Source organism: Cetorhinus maximus, chromosome 17 (genome assembly GCF_964194155.1).
Source record: "Cetorhinus maximus chromosome 17, sCetMax3.hap1.1, whole genome shotgun sequence".
Taxonomy (NCBI): domain Eukaryota; kingdom Metazoa; phylum Chordata; class Chondrichthyes; order Lamniformes; family Cetorhinidae; genus Cetorhinus; species Cetorhinus maximus.
Window position 1 is genome coordinate 90,745,902 of NC_135895.1, and position 13,886 is coordinate 90,759,787.

General features: G+C 43.7%; 1 protein-coding gene across 4 annotated transcripts in view; it reads left to right on the forward strand.

Moving 5' to 3' along the window:
• The window catches only part of rgl1 (ral guanine nucleotide dissociation stimulator-like 1), a 177,639-nt gene that overhangs the window by 111,571 nt on the left and 52,182 nt on the right, over window positions 1-13,886 (forward strand). For all 4 annotated transcript variants that reach the window (XM_078561568.1, XM_078561564.1, XM_078561565.1 and 1 more), the window contains exons 3-6: window positions 5,142-5,350; window positions 10,689-10,766; window positions 11,385-11,462; window positions 12,121-12,198. In XM_078561568.1, the coding sequence (XP_078417694.1) occupies window positions 5,142-5,350; window positions 10,689-10,766; window positions 11,385-11,462; window positions 12,121-12,198 (443 nt within the window). The remainder of the gene's footprint in view (window positions 1-5,141; window positions 5,351-10,688; window positions 10,767-11,384; window positions 11,463-12,120; window positions 12,199-13,886) is intronic.

Here is a 13,886-nt window from a genome sequence, read left to right on the forward strand (position 1 = left end):
CTTTCGCCACCGTTGCGCATTGGGACTCATCAGAAGTTCTGACCTCACCACATGCGCAGTAATTGCTCGGGAAGTTTAAGTTTCCAATGGACACTTGTGTTGCCTGGGCCCCTCCGATAATGCTTCTGGCACTGACCTCGGTGTCGGAGACTTGGGTCTATTGCTTGATACTTGCCTGGATACTTACCCTAGTAATGACCTGTTGTTAATTTCTGGCACAGATCAGTGGAGCCAACAACCAGAATTCTGTCGGAAGCATTTTACTTTTTCCACAGGGAATAGTTCACGCCTCAGGAACAGACCACGCCCTCTCCTGCTCTGCAATTTACTTAGATCATGGGTGATCTGCACCTTAACTCCATCTACTTGCCTTTACTCCCTTCATGCCCTTGCCTAACTATAAATTGATCTCTGTCTCGGGAGCTGCAATCATTCCAATATCCACAGCCTTTTGGGAAGAGTTCCTTAAGGAAGGGGAAGAGGCACTTGCTTTTGAGGGTGAAAGTGAATTTAATATCAGGAGCCCAATGCTGCAGACAGTCACTCGTTTTGAGGTAGAGATCAGGAGAAGTGGAAGACAAGTTAAATGAATTGAGTCCTCCATTAGATTTGAATTAACGGTACCAAGTATTTTAACTGGACATATTTGCCTTTTTAAATAGTCCAGATTGCAACCTATGACTTAGGCAAGATGCAAAGCTACGTTCAGATATCTGTTGCGGGGAAGGAATAACAAATGCTGTGTGTATAAATTTGTGTTAGTTATTTCAAAATCTACCTGCACAGGGGTGACAACCGTAGAATAGAATTCTTGACTGTTGTATCCTTTGCACTGGCTCATTGTTAGGAAAGCTTTCAAATAAAGAGCGAGTTCTAATTGCTGTTGGAAATCCTGTATAATAGTCCATAACTTAGCTTTTCTTTCACTGCCTGCCCCCCTCCCCACCACTCACTGAATTATTTGTTGCATATCCAATTCATGAAATGTAAAACAGATGTGAAAGTATTAAAGAGTAAAAATATGTCTGCAGCACATTCACCCATACTGACTTGCACTATCCAGCTGAAGCGCATAAACTATAATTAAGAGGTAACACGCAAACTCTTCTTACAATAGAGCAGTGCTTCTCATAGCTTGGTCTTTGGTTTTGCTGTGTAATTTATGGTTTAATATTTATCCTGTTTACGATTCCCTAAAAGCAAGCAAGTTTCCATGAACACGGTGGGGATTTCTGCTTCAGCGGTGTCTTTCATTAAAACCATTATTACTGTTGCTTTTTAAAAGTTACAACAAAGGAAGCCTCAAAATCGGCTGGGTCTCAACATGCTGGTGGCTGTATGCTGTTGTGCCTGATCCTCAGTTGGCAGGAAAGCACAATAAACTGGTGCATTAGTCACAGTTGGACCCAGCTGCCACTCTAAAGTACAGTCGGTTAGAAACTTGATCAACACATGGGAGACCTCCTCTTCCTTGGAGTGAATTGCATCCCCTGCCAAGGTCAGGGGAGAGGAGGTTGAGAAAGATTGATTGTTGGACGTGACACTTGATCTGTTTTCCATAATCCAGCTGTGGCTTTCTCCTCCTGATAGCGCTCTCTTTTAGAATTCTGTTTTCAAGATCAATTTGAAAGTAGACTAAATTTGTGCGGTAATTGCCTTGGTGGTGTAAAATTTGTTGCCTGAAGATTATGCTTTAAGGCCGTTGCTCCTTTTCTTTTGTACGTACTTAAATTTAATTGAAATATGCTTTGTAAACTTTGCTTTCTGTCATTTGGAACAAGTCTTAGAAATGCATTTCCTGTGGTTTTATGCTATTCATGATTCTGGCAGATTTGAGAAGCAGACAGCAAGTTAGCCTGACAAAGTTCAGAGGTTCACACTTTATACCAAAGTTCAAGCCAGACTGCCCAAAGAGATAAAATTCCCTCCTCCTCTGTTTTTCTTTTCTCCCACCGCCTTCCAACCCCCAGCCCCAACAATAATTTATATTCCAGCTGCGCACTTGTTAGCGTGAAGGAAACCGAATTTAATATAGGATGCTTGTTACCATTTTAGCTATGGGAGCCTGAAGTCCTTTGTGGGGTGTTAGGTCATTGATCTCTCTGCGCACTGTACAGTATCATTCTGTATAAGACCAAGCTGAATAATCACTCAGCAGCAAGTGGAAGAGACCTTGCATAACACTGGCTGTGGAGTAAAAGCAGAGGTTTGCTTTCTCCACCACCCTCGCGCCCCCCCCCCGCCCCACCTCCTTTATATTTTCTGTCAGCTCAGCAAACGTTTTACAGTTCAACTTTGCTCCCAGCCAAGGCAAGCTTGCTTTCAAGAGTAATTAGATTTTCTAAAAACAATATTGTTGGGAAATGTGAGGTCTATGATAATGTAGCGGAGAGTTCAGACGTGATTGAAGCCAGACTGACCCGCTTCCTGTTGCATGCTGTGGCCTGGGGCAGCAGAACAGAACTCTGCACATAATTCCACAATGCCTCGCTGTGGAAACTCGCTGCACTGAGTTAGAAGCTGTTTTTTGCCAAAGATTTTGCTGGCCTTTCTTGTGACTGGATTGAAGTAGAAATTGTAAACCAATGGGTGGGCAGATAAAGAATTTCATACTGAAAGTTTGTTTGTTTAGGATTATGGTTTGATGTTGTTGCTGTGCATCCAAAAATAACTCCAGTTTCAAATCTGTGCTTTAGTATTAATCTAGCTTCCACACCATTTTTTGATTGCTATCATTAGTACTTCCTGCACATGTGGATTTGCTCACTAACAGACCTGATAATATAAAACAGAAAGTGCTGAAAAAAAACTCAGGTCTAGCAGCATCTGTAGAGAGAAGCAGAGTTAACATTTTTAAATCCAATGTGACTCCTCTTCAGAATCCTTTGAGTTCTGAAGAAGGAACTGATGTTGCCAAACCTGCTAGGCTTTTTAAGCATTTGTGTTTTCACTTCAGATCACCAGAATCTGAAGTGTTTTGCTTTTATTCTGATAGCTGTGCATTCAGTTGAATGAGAAAAAGCTGTTCTTGAGTTTGATTCAAATTTTACTAGGATAGCTGAAGAATTGAAGCTAGTGTCACTTTCTGAAAGTCCAGTTATGTCGATTGTACTGTCTCTAAGATGCTAATACCCACTGTGTTCTGTCGGTCAGGATTCTTGACTGATTCCAGGTGGTTAGAGTGCAGAAAATTAAAAAAAGTGCTAGTAACAGACACCAACAGGCCTGGGAGCATTTGGGGCAAGAATGGATAATGTCATATCTAGGGTATGCACCCATCCCCACAGATGTTTTTCTGGGTCAAAACAACTCATATTGTTAACCAAGTACACAGCTGCACAAACACACTTAGGAGAGGGAAAAGGGTCTGGAAGACCATTGGCATCACCACACTAGAATCACAAAGGCACTGGGAATTCACATTTTGCCAAAGGAGTGTGGGAGTAGAACAGTCAAACTTGACATCCATGTGCTGAGGAATAAATACCAGCTGGGAACCAAGTGGTTCACTAGAATAAAAGTGGCATGATCCTAGCATTTGGGGTGGTGGGGGTGCCAGAGTGCTGAAACAATTGAAACTGAGACTGATTGAGAGTTCGCCATGAAATACAAGACTGATTATGCCGGAATAAAAGTGCAAGTTACAGAAATGACCATCTGATTTATTGACAAATGATCTGTGGTTAATATGGTGGTGCAAAGTGCTTGTTAACTGAAGGAAGTGGTGGGATTTTGGCTAAAGCTGGTTTTGACTTTTGAGGAGGGTTAGCAGCACTGCCCTGCATGTAACACAATATCTGATTTAGCGAACTGCACAGGGCTTTTAGTACCAGCACTTCCTTTCTGTTGATGAGAGAACACAGGAATGATAGAATAAATCTCAAATGTTGAATTTTTTGTCATTGTTCATTGCTGATATTGAGGAACTAGCCACAGAGTGTTAATGGACATAACGGTGAGCTGAGCTACCATGGAACATGTAACATTGAAAGATCTAGATGGCTGTTTAGCAGGCTGATTTCTCCCCCCCTTCGCTCTCGTATTCCATGGCATCACTTCTAGCACACCCAGACCCAAGTTTTTTTTTTTAACTGAATACCTGATTAAGGGAAATTAAAGCATTCTGAAAGCGATTATAAATCGTTATAAAGTTTGAATTTTTTTAACAGCAGGTCAGATACCCACTGGTAGCTGACCCAGGTGTGAGCTTGAATAGGGTGCCAGCAGGACATTCAACCAGGTGGGGGGTGCAGGGGCATTGCGGCAGGCCCAATACTGTACTTGCCCAATAAGAGCACATGAGGTGGAGTTTTGCAGGAGGGGCAGGGCCATAAAATGCATCGAGCTGTTCAAAAGTCCATTCACTTCGGCGTGACCATAAAATCCTGCCTGTGTAAAATTCTGCCCAAACTTTCCATTGTAGCCATGATGAGCCTTAGCTGCTTTTTCTCCCCCTCCCCTCCCTCCTTGTGAGGTTAATTGTAATATCCATGCTCCTGCTCCAACTGGACAGCATTGAACCTGGGACGTTCTTGTTTGAGTCAATGGGGAACTTTCTCCTTAAGAGGATAGTGGTTACAGTTACTGGGAGTTGCCCTCTGGAGGAGTTACTGTACCTGAATACAAAGAAATGCAATCATCAGTGAGCTAGTCATGTGTCTGCAATATTTTGGCTTTAACTATTTATAAAAAAAACATGGTTTCAGTAATTCTTGAAATAACCAGTTACTTTCAAATAAAACTAAAAGGGGTCCATATTCTGCCTCCCTATCATTGTGAACTCCTTGTAACACTGCACAACTGTGCGCCTCCAATTCCAGCCTCTTCTGCATCCCTGATTTTTTTTTTTCCATTCCATTGTTGGCGACCGTGCCTTCAGCAGCCTAATCTTGAAGCTCCGGAATTCCCTCCTTAAAAACCCCTCTGTCTCGCTATAAGTTTCACTCGCCAAAACTTATCTCTTTGACCAAGCATCTGTCCTAACATCTCCATGAGGTTTGGTGTCAGTTTTGTCTGTTAACACTCCTGTGAAGCACCTTGGAATGTTTATGCCATGTAAAAAAATGTTATAGAAATGAAAGTTGGTGTTGCTGTATCTTTTATTGCATTGCGTTGACCTTTTTTATTTTTGCACCATGCAGGTGGAAGGAGACGAGGTGCCTCCAGGTCTCACCATCAGTCAGTTTGAAACGTGCAAGATCCGTACAATTAAGGCTGGGACCTTAGAGAAGCTTGTAGAAAATTTGTTAACAGCTTTTGGTGACAACGATTTTACCTATATCAGCATATTCCTCTCAACTTACAGAGCGTTTGCTTCTGCTGACCGTGTATTGGATCTCCTGCTGGACAGGTGAGAATAAATAAATGGCAGCTCGTTATTTAATGGCAATGGCAGAAAGGATTCATCGGTCAAGTTATTTTCACATCATTAATCTATCATTCTGACTATGAATCATTGAAGCTCGTCTTCTGGAAATACCAAAGTTTACTGGTCATGTTCCACCCAGTTCTCTGCAAGGAAGGGCAATGCTTTATGGTTGGAGATATCAGCCCAGCTTTTTAACTTTACTGGCACAATGCCATCTAAACTCTTCTTCATTTAACTCCCTTTAGTGAAATGGCATGCAGTTATTTTCTTTATTGCCTTGCAGCAATCAGCGGTACATTCTTGGCTGTAGACTCACATTGTTTGAAGGCTAACAAAAGCTTGTGCCCACTCTGTTTTTGTTAGAGTGGTTACTTTTTTTATTCATTCACGGGACGTGGACATTGCTGGCTGCGCCAGCATTTATTGCCCATTCCTAGTTGCCCTTGAGAAGGTGGTGGTGAACTGCCACCTTGAACCGCTGATGTTCATGTGGTGTAGGTACACCCACAGTGCTGTTAGGAAGGGAGTTCCAGGATTTTGACCCAGCAACAGTGAAGGAACAGCGATATATTTCCAAGTCAGGATGGTGAGTGACTTGGAGGGGAACTTCCAGGTAGTGATCTTCCCATCTATCTGCTGCCCTTGTCCTTCTAGATGACAAAGGTCGTGGGTTTGGAAGGTGCTGTCGAAGGAGCCTTGGTGAATTCCTGCAGTGCATCTTGTAGATGGTACACACTGCTACTATTGTGCATCGGTCGTGGAGGGATTGAATGTCTGTGGATGGGGTGCCAATCAAGCGGGCTGCTTTGTCCTGGATGGTGTCTAGCTTCTTTAGTGTTGTGGGAGCTGCACTCATTGAGGCAAGTGGGCTTGTGCCTTGTGGACAGGCTTTGGAGAGTCAGATAGTGAGTTACTCATCACATGATTCCCAGCCTCTGACCTGCTCTTGTAGCCACTGTATTTATATGGGTAATCCAGTTCAGTTTCTGGTCAATGGTAACCCCAAGGATGTTGATAGTGGGGGATTCAGTGATGGTAATGTCATTGAATATCGAAGGGTGATGGTTGGATTCTCTCTTGTTGGAGGTGGTCATTGCCTGACACTTGTGTGGCATGAATGTTATTTGCTGCTTGTAAGCCCAAGCCTAGATATGGCCCAGGTCTTGCTGCATTTGGACATGGACTGTTTCAGTATCTGAGGAGTCACGAATGGTGCTGAACATTGTGCAATCATCAGCGAACATTCCCACTTCCGACCTTATGATGGAAGGAAGGTCATTGATGAAGCAGTGGAAGATGGGCCGAGGATACTACCCTGAGCAACTCAGTGATGTCTTGGAGCTGAGATGACTGACCTCCAACAACCACAACCATCTTCCTTTTGTGCTAGGCATGACTCCAACCAGTGGAGAGTTTTCCCAGGATTCCCATTGACTCCAGTTTTGCTAGGGCCCCTTGATGCCACACTTGGTCAAATGCAGCCTTGGTGTCAAGGGCAGTCACTCTCACTCACCTCAGGCGTTCAGCTCTTTTGTCCATGTTTGAGCCAAGACTGTAATGAGGCCAGGAGCTGAGTGACCCTGGTGGAACCCAAACTGGGCAGGCTATTGCTAAGAAATGCTGTTTGATAGCACTATTGATGACCCTTCCATTAATTTACTGACAATGGAGAGTAGACAGATGGGGCAGTAATGGGCCAGGTTGGATTTGTCCTTTTTTGTGTACAGGACATACCTGGGCAATTTTACACATAGCCGGCTAGATGCCAGTGTTGTAGCTGCACTGGAACAGCTTGGCTAGGGGTGCGGCAAGTTCTGGAGCAAGGACTGAAGTCTTCAGTCCTATTGCCAGAACATTGTCAGGGCCCATAGCCTTTGCACTATCCAGTGCCTTTGGTTTCTTGATGTCGCATGGAGTGAATCGAATTGGCTGAAGGCTGGCATCTGCTGCTGGGGGCCTCTGGAGGGGGCCGAGATGGATCATCCAATTGGCGCTGCTGGCTGAAGATTGTAGCAAATGCTATTGTCTTTTTGCACTGATGTGCTGGGCTCCTCCTCCCATTGAGGATGGGGATATTTGTGGAGCCTCCTCCTCAAGCGAGTTGTTTAATTGTCCACCATCATTCATGATTGGATGTGGCAGGACTGCAAAGCTTAGATCTGATCCGCTGAATGTGGAATCGCTTAGCTCTGTCTATCACTTGCCGCTTATGCTGTTTGGCACGCAAGTAGGCCTGTGTTATAGCTTCATCAGGTTGACGCCTTATTTTTAGAGTGTCTGGTGCTGCTCCTGTCATGCCCTCCTGCACTCTTCATTGAACCAGGGTTGATCCCCTGGCTTGATGGCAATGGTTGAGTGGGGAAACACCAGGCCATAAGTTCACAGATTGTGTTCGAGTCCAGTTCTGCTGCTGGTGGCCCACAGTCTCATGGATGCCCAGTTTTGTGTTGCTAGACCTGTTTGAAATCTATCCCATTTAGCACAGTGGTAGTGCCATACAACATGATGGAGGGTATCCTCAATATGAAGGCAGGACTTAACAAGGACTGTGTGGTGGTCACTCCCACCGATACGGTTATCTGCAGCAGGCAGATTGGTGTGGATGAGGTCAAGTATGTTTTTCCCTCTTGTTAGTTCCATCACCACCTGCCACAGACCCAATCTAGCAGCTATGTCCTTTAGGACTCAGCCAGCTTGCTCTGTAGTGGTGCTACCGAGCCACTCTTGGTGATGGACATTGAAGTCCCCCACAAGTTCGTTCTGTGCCCTTGCCACCCTTGATGCTTCCTCCAAGTGGTGTTCAACATGGAGGAGTACTGATTCATCAGCTGAGGGAGGGTAATCAGCAGGAGGTTTCCTTGACCATGTTTGACCTGATGCCATGACACTTCATGGGGTCTGGAGTCAATGTTGAGGACTCTCAGGGCAACTCCGTCTCGACTGTGTACCACTGCCGCTACCTCCTGCTGGGTCTGTCCTGACGGTCTGTAAGATGTGATTCCGTGAGGATAACTGTCAGGCTGTTGCTTGACTAGCCTCTGCGACCACTCTCCCAATTTTGGCACAAGCCCCCAGATGTTAGTATGGAGGACTTTGCAGGGTCGACAGGACAGTAGATTTCTTTCCCTAAAGGGCACTAGTGAACCAGATGGGTTTTTACAACAATTGACGATGGTTTCATGGTCATCATTAGACTTTGAATTCCAGATTTTTACTGAATTCAAATTCCACCATCTGCCATTGTGGGATTTTAACCCGGTCCCCAGAGCATTACCCTGGGCCTCTGGATTACAATACCACTGTGCCATCACTCAGTTGGCCATTCCATCGACTGGTGTTTTTACCAGAACTCTCGAGCAATCCACGATTGTTCTAATGTTCAAAAAGTTAAAATCTTATTATCTGCGACTTACTTTGATATTTATCAAGCTTGTGATTTTTTTTTCCAGGAGATGAATTTGTGACCGTTTTTGGCTCCACCACTTCCTCCATTCTTGTAGGAAGTTTTTTTTTGTTGCACAACCTTTTCTGCAGCCTTATGAATTTAATGACTTGGGTTCTGCGTGGTTCTTGATAACAACATCCTGTTTTTCTGACTAGTAGATTATATCTTTGCCACAAGGCAAACCAGTTATTGCCAGTCCCCTTCATTCTGACCCCCTCTTCTCTACAGCCCCCGCCAACCCTGACCAGCACCCTCCCCCAGAAAGGAGACACTCTTCATGTTGAATGAAGCACCCCATCTACTGGTTTGGGATAGTACTGAATAAAGAATAACCACAAAACACAGATCCACAGCCATGTAGCAACGTATGTGTTTAATTGTTCAAAAAATAACTGATCTTGGCCCCAGGTCAATGCAGTGCAAATCAAAGATTGAGAAGTGCAGTGAATAGTTCAACATGATGACCAGGCACCTGTATTAAAGTTTAACACACTGACTGTGGGTTTCTGTGTGAGGCTTAATGTGTAGGTTGGAGCTACATGCAACCAAGTTACATCCTGAATGTGTAAAGTTCTGGCGGGATGGGAAAGAAGCTTCTTTTCAATAAAAGAAGCATTCAAATCGAGCGTAATGACAATCGAAGCTTCTAAACTAGGGATAGGAGCCTCTTTGGGAAATCTGAGATGTTGGTCAAATAACTGTCTATGACTGAAATATGCAAGATACCACAAACCATTCTGCAGCAACAGGAGATAAAATACATTTTAAATACCATCAATGATAATACTTTGATCTCTCCTTGTCCTTTTCCACACTTTTTTTTTACATTTCTCTGCTCTGTTAATTGTTTGCCAGGTTTTCTGCTTCACAAATAGTTAATTGGGGTCACTCTTCACAACTCAGACAGGACATAAAAGAATTATCACCACTGCTGAACTTGATGACCTTTGATTGATGTGCTCTGGCTTTAAGAGGGACAAACTGCATGGGGAGAAGAGTTTACCAAATGTGCTATGATTGTCTTAAATTTTTACAATCGGCAGAACAGCCAGAGGAGATTAGATTGTTCTTTTAAAGCGGCAAGCTTGTGATTTGGAATTTTTTTTAATATATTGTTCCACAGACTGTGGGAGTCACTGGCTAGGCCAACATTTTTATTGCCCATCCCTAATGCCCTTGAAGATGGTGGTGAGCCATTGCCTTGAACAGCTGCCGTCCATGTGCTGTAGATACACCCACAGCGACAATGAAGGAACAGTGATGTATTTTCAAGTCAGGATGGTGTGTGGCTTGGAGGGGAACTTGCAAGTGGTGGTGCCCCCAGGCATCTACTGCCCTTGTCCAAGGTGGTAGAGGTCGTGGTTTTGGCATATACTGTCGAATGTTCTACCTAAAACGGTGGTGGAAGCAGATCTAATAGCAACTTCTCAAAGTGAAAGAGAACAAAGAGAAAGGGAGAATGTTGCAGGGCTATGGAGAAAGTGAGACTAATGTATAGTAGGTTCAAAGAGCTGGCACAGGTACAGTCGCCTGAATGCCCTTAACCTGTACTGTAAGAGTCTATGATTCTAAAATAGAAAATGTAACCATACTGAAAATGGACACACCATTCCACTCCTCTCCTCCCTCAGGGTTTCCCCAAACAATATTTCATGAATATTTGTGCACTGATAAACAGGTGAATGGAGAGAAGGCATGTGCTGTTTGGCATGTGAATACTGTGCAAGGATATTTCAACGCTAAGATATAAAATGCAAATGGGAGTTAAAGGAGGGGGCTTTAATAAACTAGGATTCTTTTCAATAGCTGAATGACAATTGTAGATGCAAGTGCTTGTTTAAAATTACTTAATTTGTGCTTTGTGACTAATTGCAGATACGGAAACTTTGACACTTCAAACTGTGAGGCAAATGGAATTCTAAATTCTCCAGAAACAAATGCAGTGAAAAGAAAGTAAGTCTGATCCGACGTGTGGCTAAATTCTGCTTCAACCAGAATATAACTATGGGAAAGGAAATGGCTGGAGAGCTGGCAGTTCTCGTAAGATGTATGAAGTTCATCACAAAGGCATCCCATAGCTGTGCAGTGACCACCATTCCCGACCCATAGCAGTTGTATTAGAGAAGCTGTTTGACTGCCCCTCTAACACTTGCATCATTCCTACAGTGCTTTTTTAATACAAAAAATCATAACAAAAGATATCCAAAAGTCTTCAATGGAAAATTGCTTACCCTTCAATATTCAGGTCCTGATTTGTTTACCTCTGACATTTTTGGACTATGAAATAAGGGTAAATATATTGAAGAAATATGTCGTCTCCCCTGTCGTTTTTCCACCCCCACACCCACAGGTGCACTTTGGTGTCCTACGGACCTCTTGTGAAAGTTTGAAGATTTTTTTTTTAAATCATCATCCATTGCAGTCATTCAGCTGATGTGTGACCTGTTTGGTAAAGCCTGACCAAGGGTGGAAATAGTGAATCCAGAGCCTTCAGCAATTTTTTGTTTTAATGGCAGCCAGTTGTGGATGCAAGGGTTTGTTTACAATGACTTTCTTCATGACCAATTGCAGCTGTGGAAACTGTGACAGTCCAGACTATGAGGAAAACGAAAACCATGTTTCTCCAGGAACGATTGCAGTTACCAGAAAGTGAGTTTTTGATCTGATGTGTGACTAAATTCTGTTACTTCATTCAGAACACCACAATGTGAAAGGAAATCGCTGGAGAGCCAGCGGTTCCTGTAAAATCATGTAGAAACTTCCTCGTGAAGGCATGTAATAATGCAGCGAACACCATTCTAGACCATAGCAATTGCATTAAAGGAACTGCTTGACTGCCTCAAAGTATTTGCGTTATGCGTTGACATTAGAGGTTTTTTTAAAATAACATTGTATCAACACAAAACATCCAGAACACCACTCCAATGGGAAAACTGCTTGCCCTTCAATATCCAGGTTCCGAGTTGTTTAACTTGGGGCGGGGGGGGTTAACATTTCTAGACTATGCAGCAAGGATAAAATATTGAAGAAATGGGTTAGTCCCCATCTTCTCCCCTGCACCCTCTGCCCCCAGCCTCACTATGGTGTCCCGCCGACCGTTCTGTGGAAATTGAAGAAGAAGAATTGCCATCCGGTGCGGTCATCTGTTCGGAGTGTGACCAATTTAACAAAACCAGCTGATCAAGGGTTTAAATACTGAATCGTCAAGTCTGCAGGGGTTTTTTTTTTAAACGGCTGACGGCCAATTGTGGCCAGATGCAAATGCTTGTTGAAAATGACTAAATTTGTGCTTTTTGGTGAATTGCAGGTGTGGAAACCTTGACAGTCCAAATTGCAATGGAGATGGAAATTGTAGTTCTCCAGGAATGAGTGCAGTAATCAGAGAGTACGTTTAATTTGATATGTGACTAAATTCTGCTTTGTTCAGAATATAACAATGTGAAAGGGAATAGCTGGAGAGCCAAAGGTTCCTGTAAGATTATGTGGTGACTTTCCTTCCTTCTGATGAATCCCACAGAAGTGCAGCGAGCACCATTCCAATCCATAGCAATCACGTTAAAGGAACTACTTGACTGCCTCTCAATTTGCATTGTTCCTAGAGATTAGAGTTTCTTTTTTTTTTTCGCAAAAGTTTTGTGGGTGAACCTTTTGAATATTTGGTCGGGCCCCACCGGGACTGAAAGTGGGAGCTGACCTTGCTTCGGACAGCGGTGGGGCTCGGGACAGCATTTTGCTGCCGGTGACCGATTTTAAGAGGTTGGTGCTAGGGCCTCTATCCAATTTAATGATGCAGCCCGGTCCCAAGGCCTGCTGGCCCAATCAGGGATGGCAGATCAGTAACCTCTCCGCCAGTGGTGGCTATTTCTGAGGATAGGGCACCCTCGAGGAGGTAAGTGAGGGGGATGCCAGAGCCAGGCAGGCATGCAAGTCTGAGATCGGGCAGGGGGCTGTGGGGGCTTCATGGTGCCCTGGTAGCACGATTTATGCAACAGAAACTGGCACCATTGATCCCTCTTGGTATCGCAATTAGTTCAATTGGCTGCCCAGTGGGTGGCTGAGCCTCCTCCTTTCCCACTTTTGGCAATTATGGCAGTGGGAAGGCATAGGGCTTTCCTCGTGACAGCTCCCCTGCTATTTTGCCAAACTTCATGCCCCTCAGCCGGTCGCCAGTTGTCTGGGAAAATTCAGCCCTGTATCAACACACAACATCTAAAACTCTTGGCTAGGTAATTGGAAAATTGCTTGCCCTTCAATATCCAGGCATTATTTACCTCCCAGCCTCTGTTGCCCTGCACACTTGGATTAAAAGTTTGAAGAGGAAAAACTCACCAGCTAGTGCTATGATGCATCTTGAGTGTGATCTGTTTTATTACACCCAGTTGATCAAGGCTTGAAATACTGACTCTTCAGTTTGCAGGGTTTTTTTAAAATGGATTTAATTTGGATGTAAATGCTTGCTTAAAATGGCTTAATAGCATTTTATAACCACAGCTGTGAAAACTTTTGACAGCCCACATTGCGAGGAAAATGTAAATCCATGTTCTCCGAAACTAGTGCACTCAGGAAGTTAGTTTGATCCGATGCATGATTAAATTGTGTTTCATTCAGGATACAACAATGTAAAATTATGTAGAAACTTCCTCGTGAAGGCATGTAATAGTGCAGCAATCACGTTAAAGGAACTGCTTTACAGCGTATCTAGTGCTTGCATTATTCCTAGAAATTAAGAGTTTTCTTAAATTCTGTCAGCACAGCATATCCAAAACATTTCATTGAAAAATTGCTTCCTCTTCAGTATCAAGGTTTTGAGTCGGTTACCACCGATTGTCATTTCTGGACTGTGCAATGAGGGTAAAATATTGAAGGTATAGGTTTTATTTTCCACCCACCCCTCCCCACTTTCTCAGCCACACTGCACTGCAGTGTCCTGCAAACCTTCTGTGAAGCCTGGAGAAAAAAGTTATCACCATCCTAATGCAGTCACGTATCAGAGTGTGACCTGTTTTAACAAAACCAGCTGATCCAAGTTTTTGTCTGTAATCTGCTTGTGGATGCATTTGCTTATTTAAAATT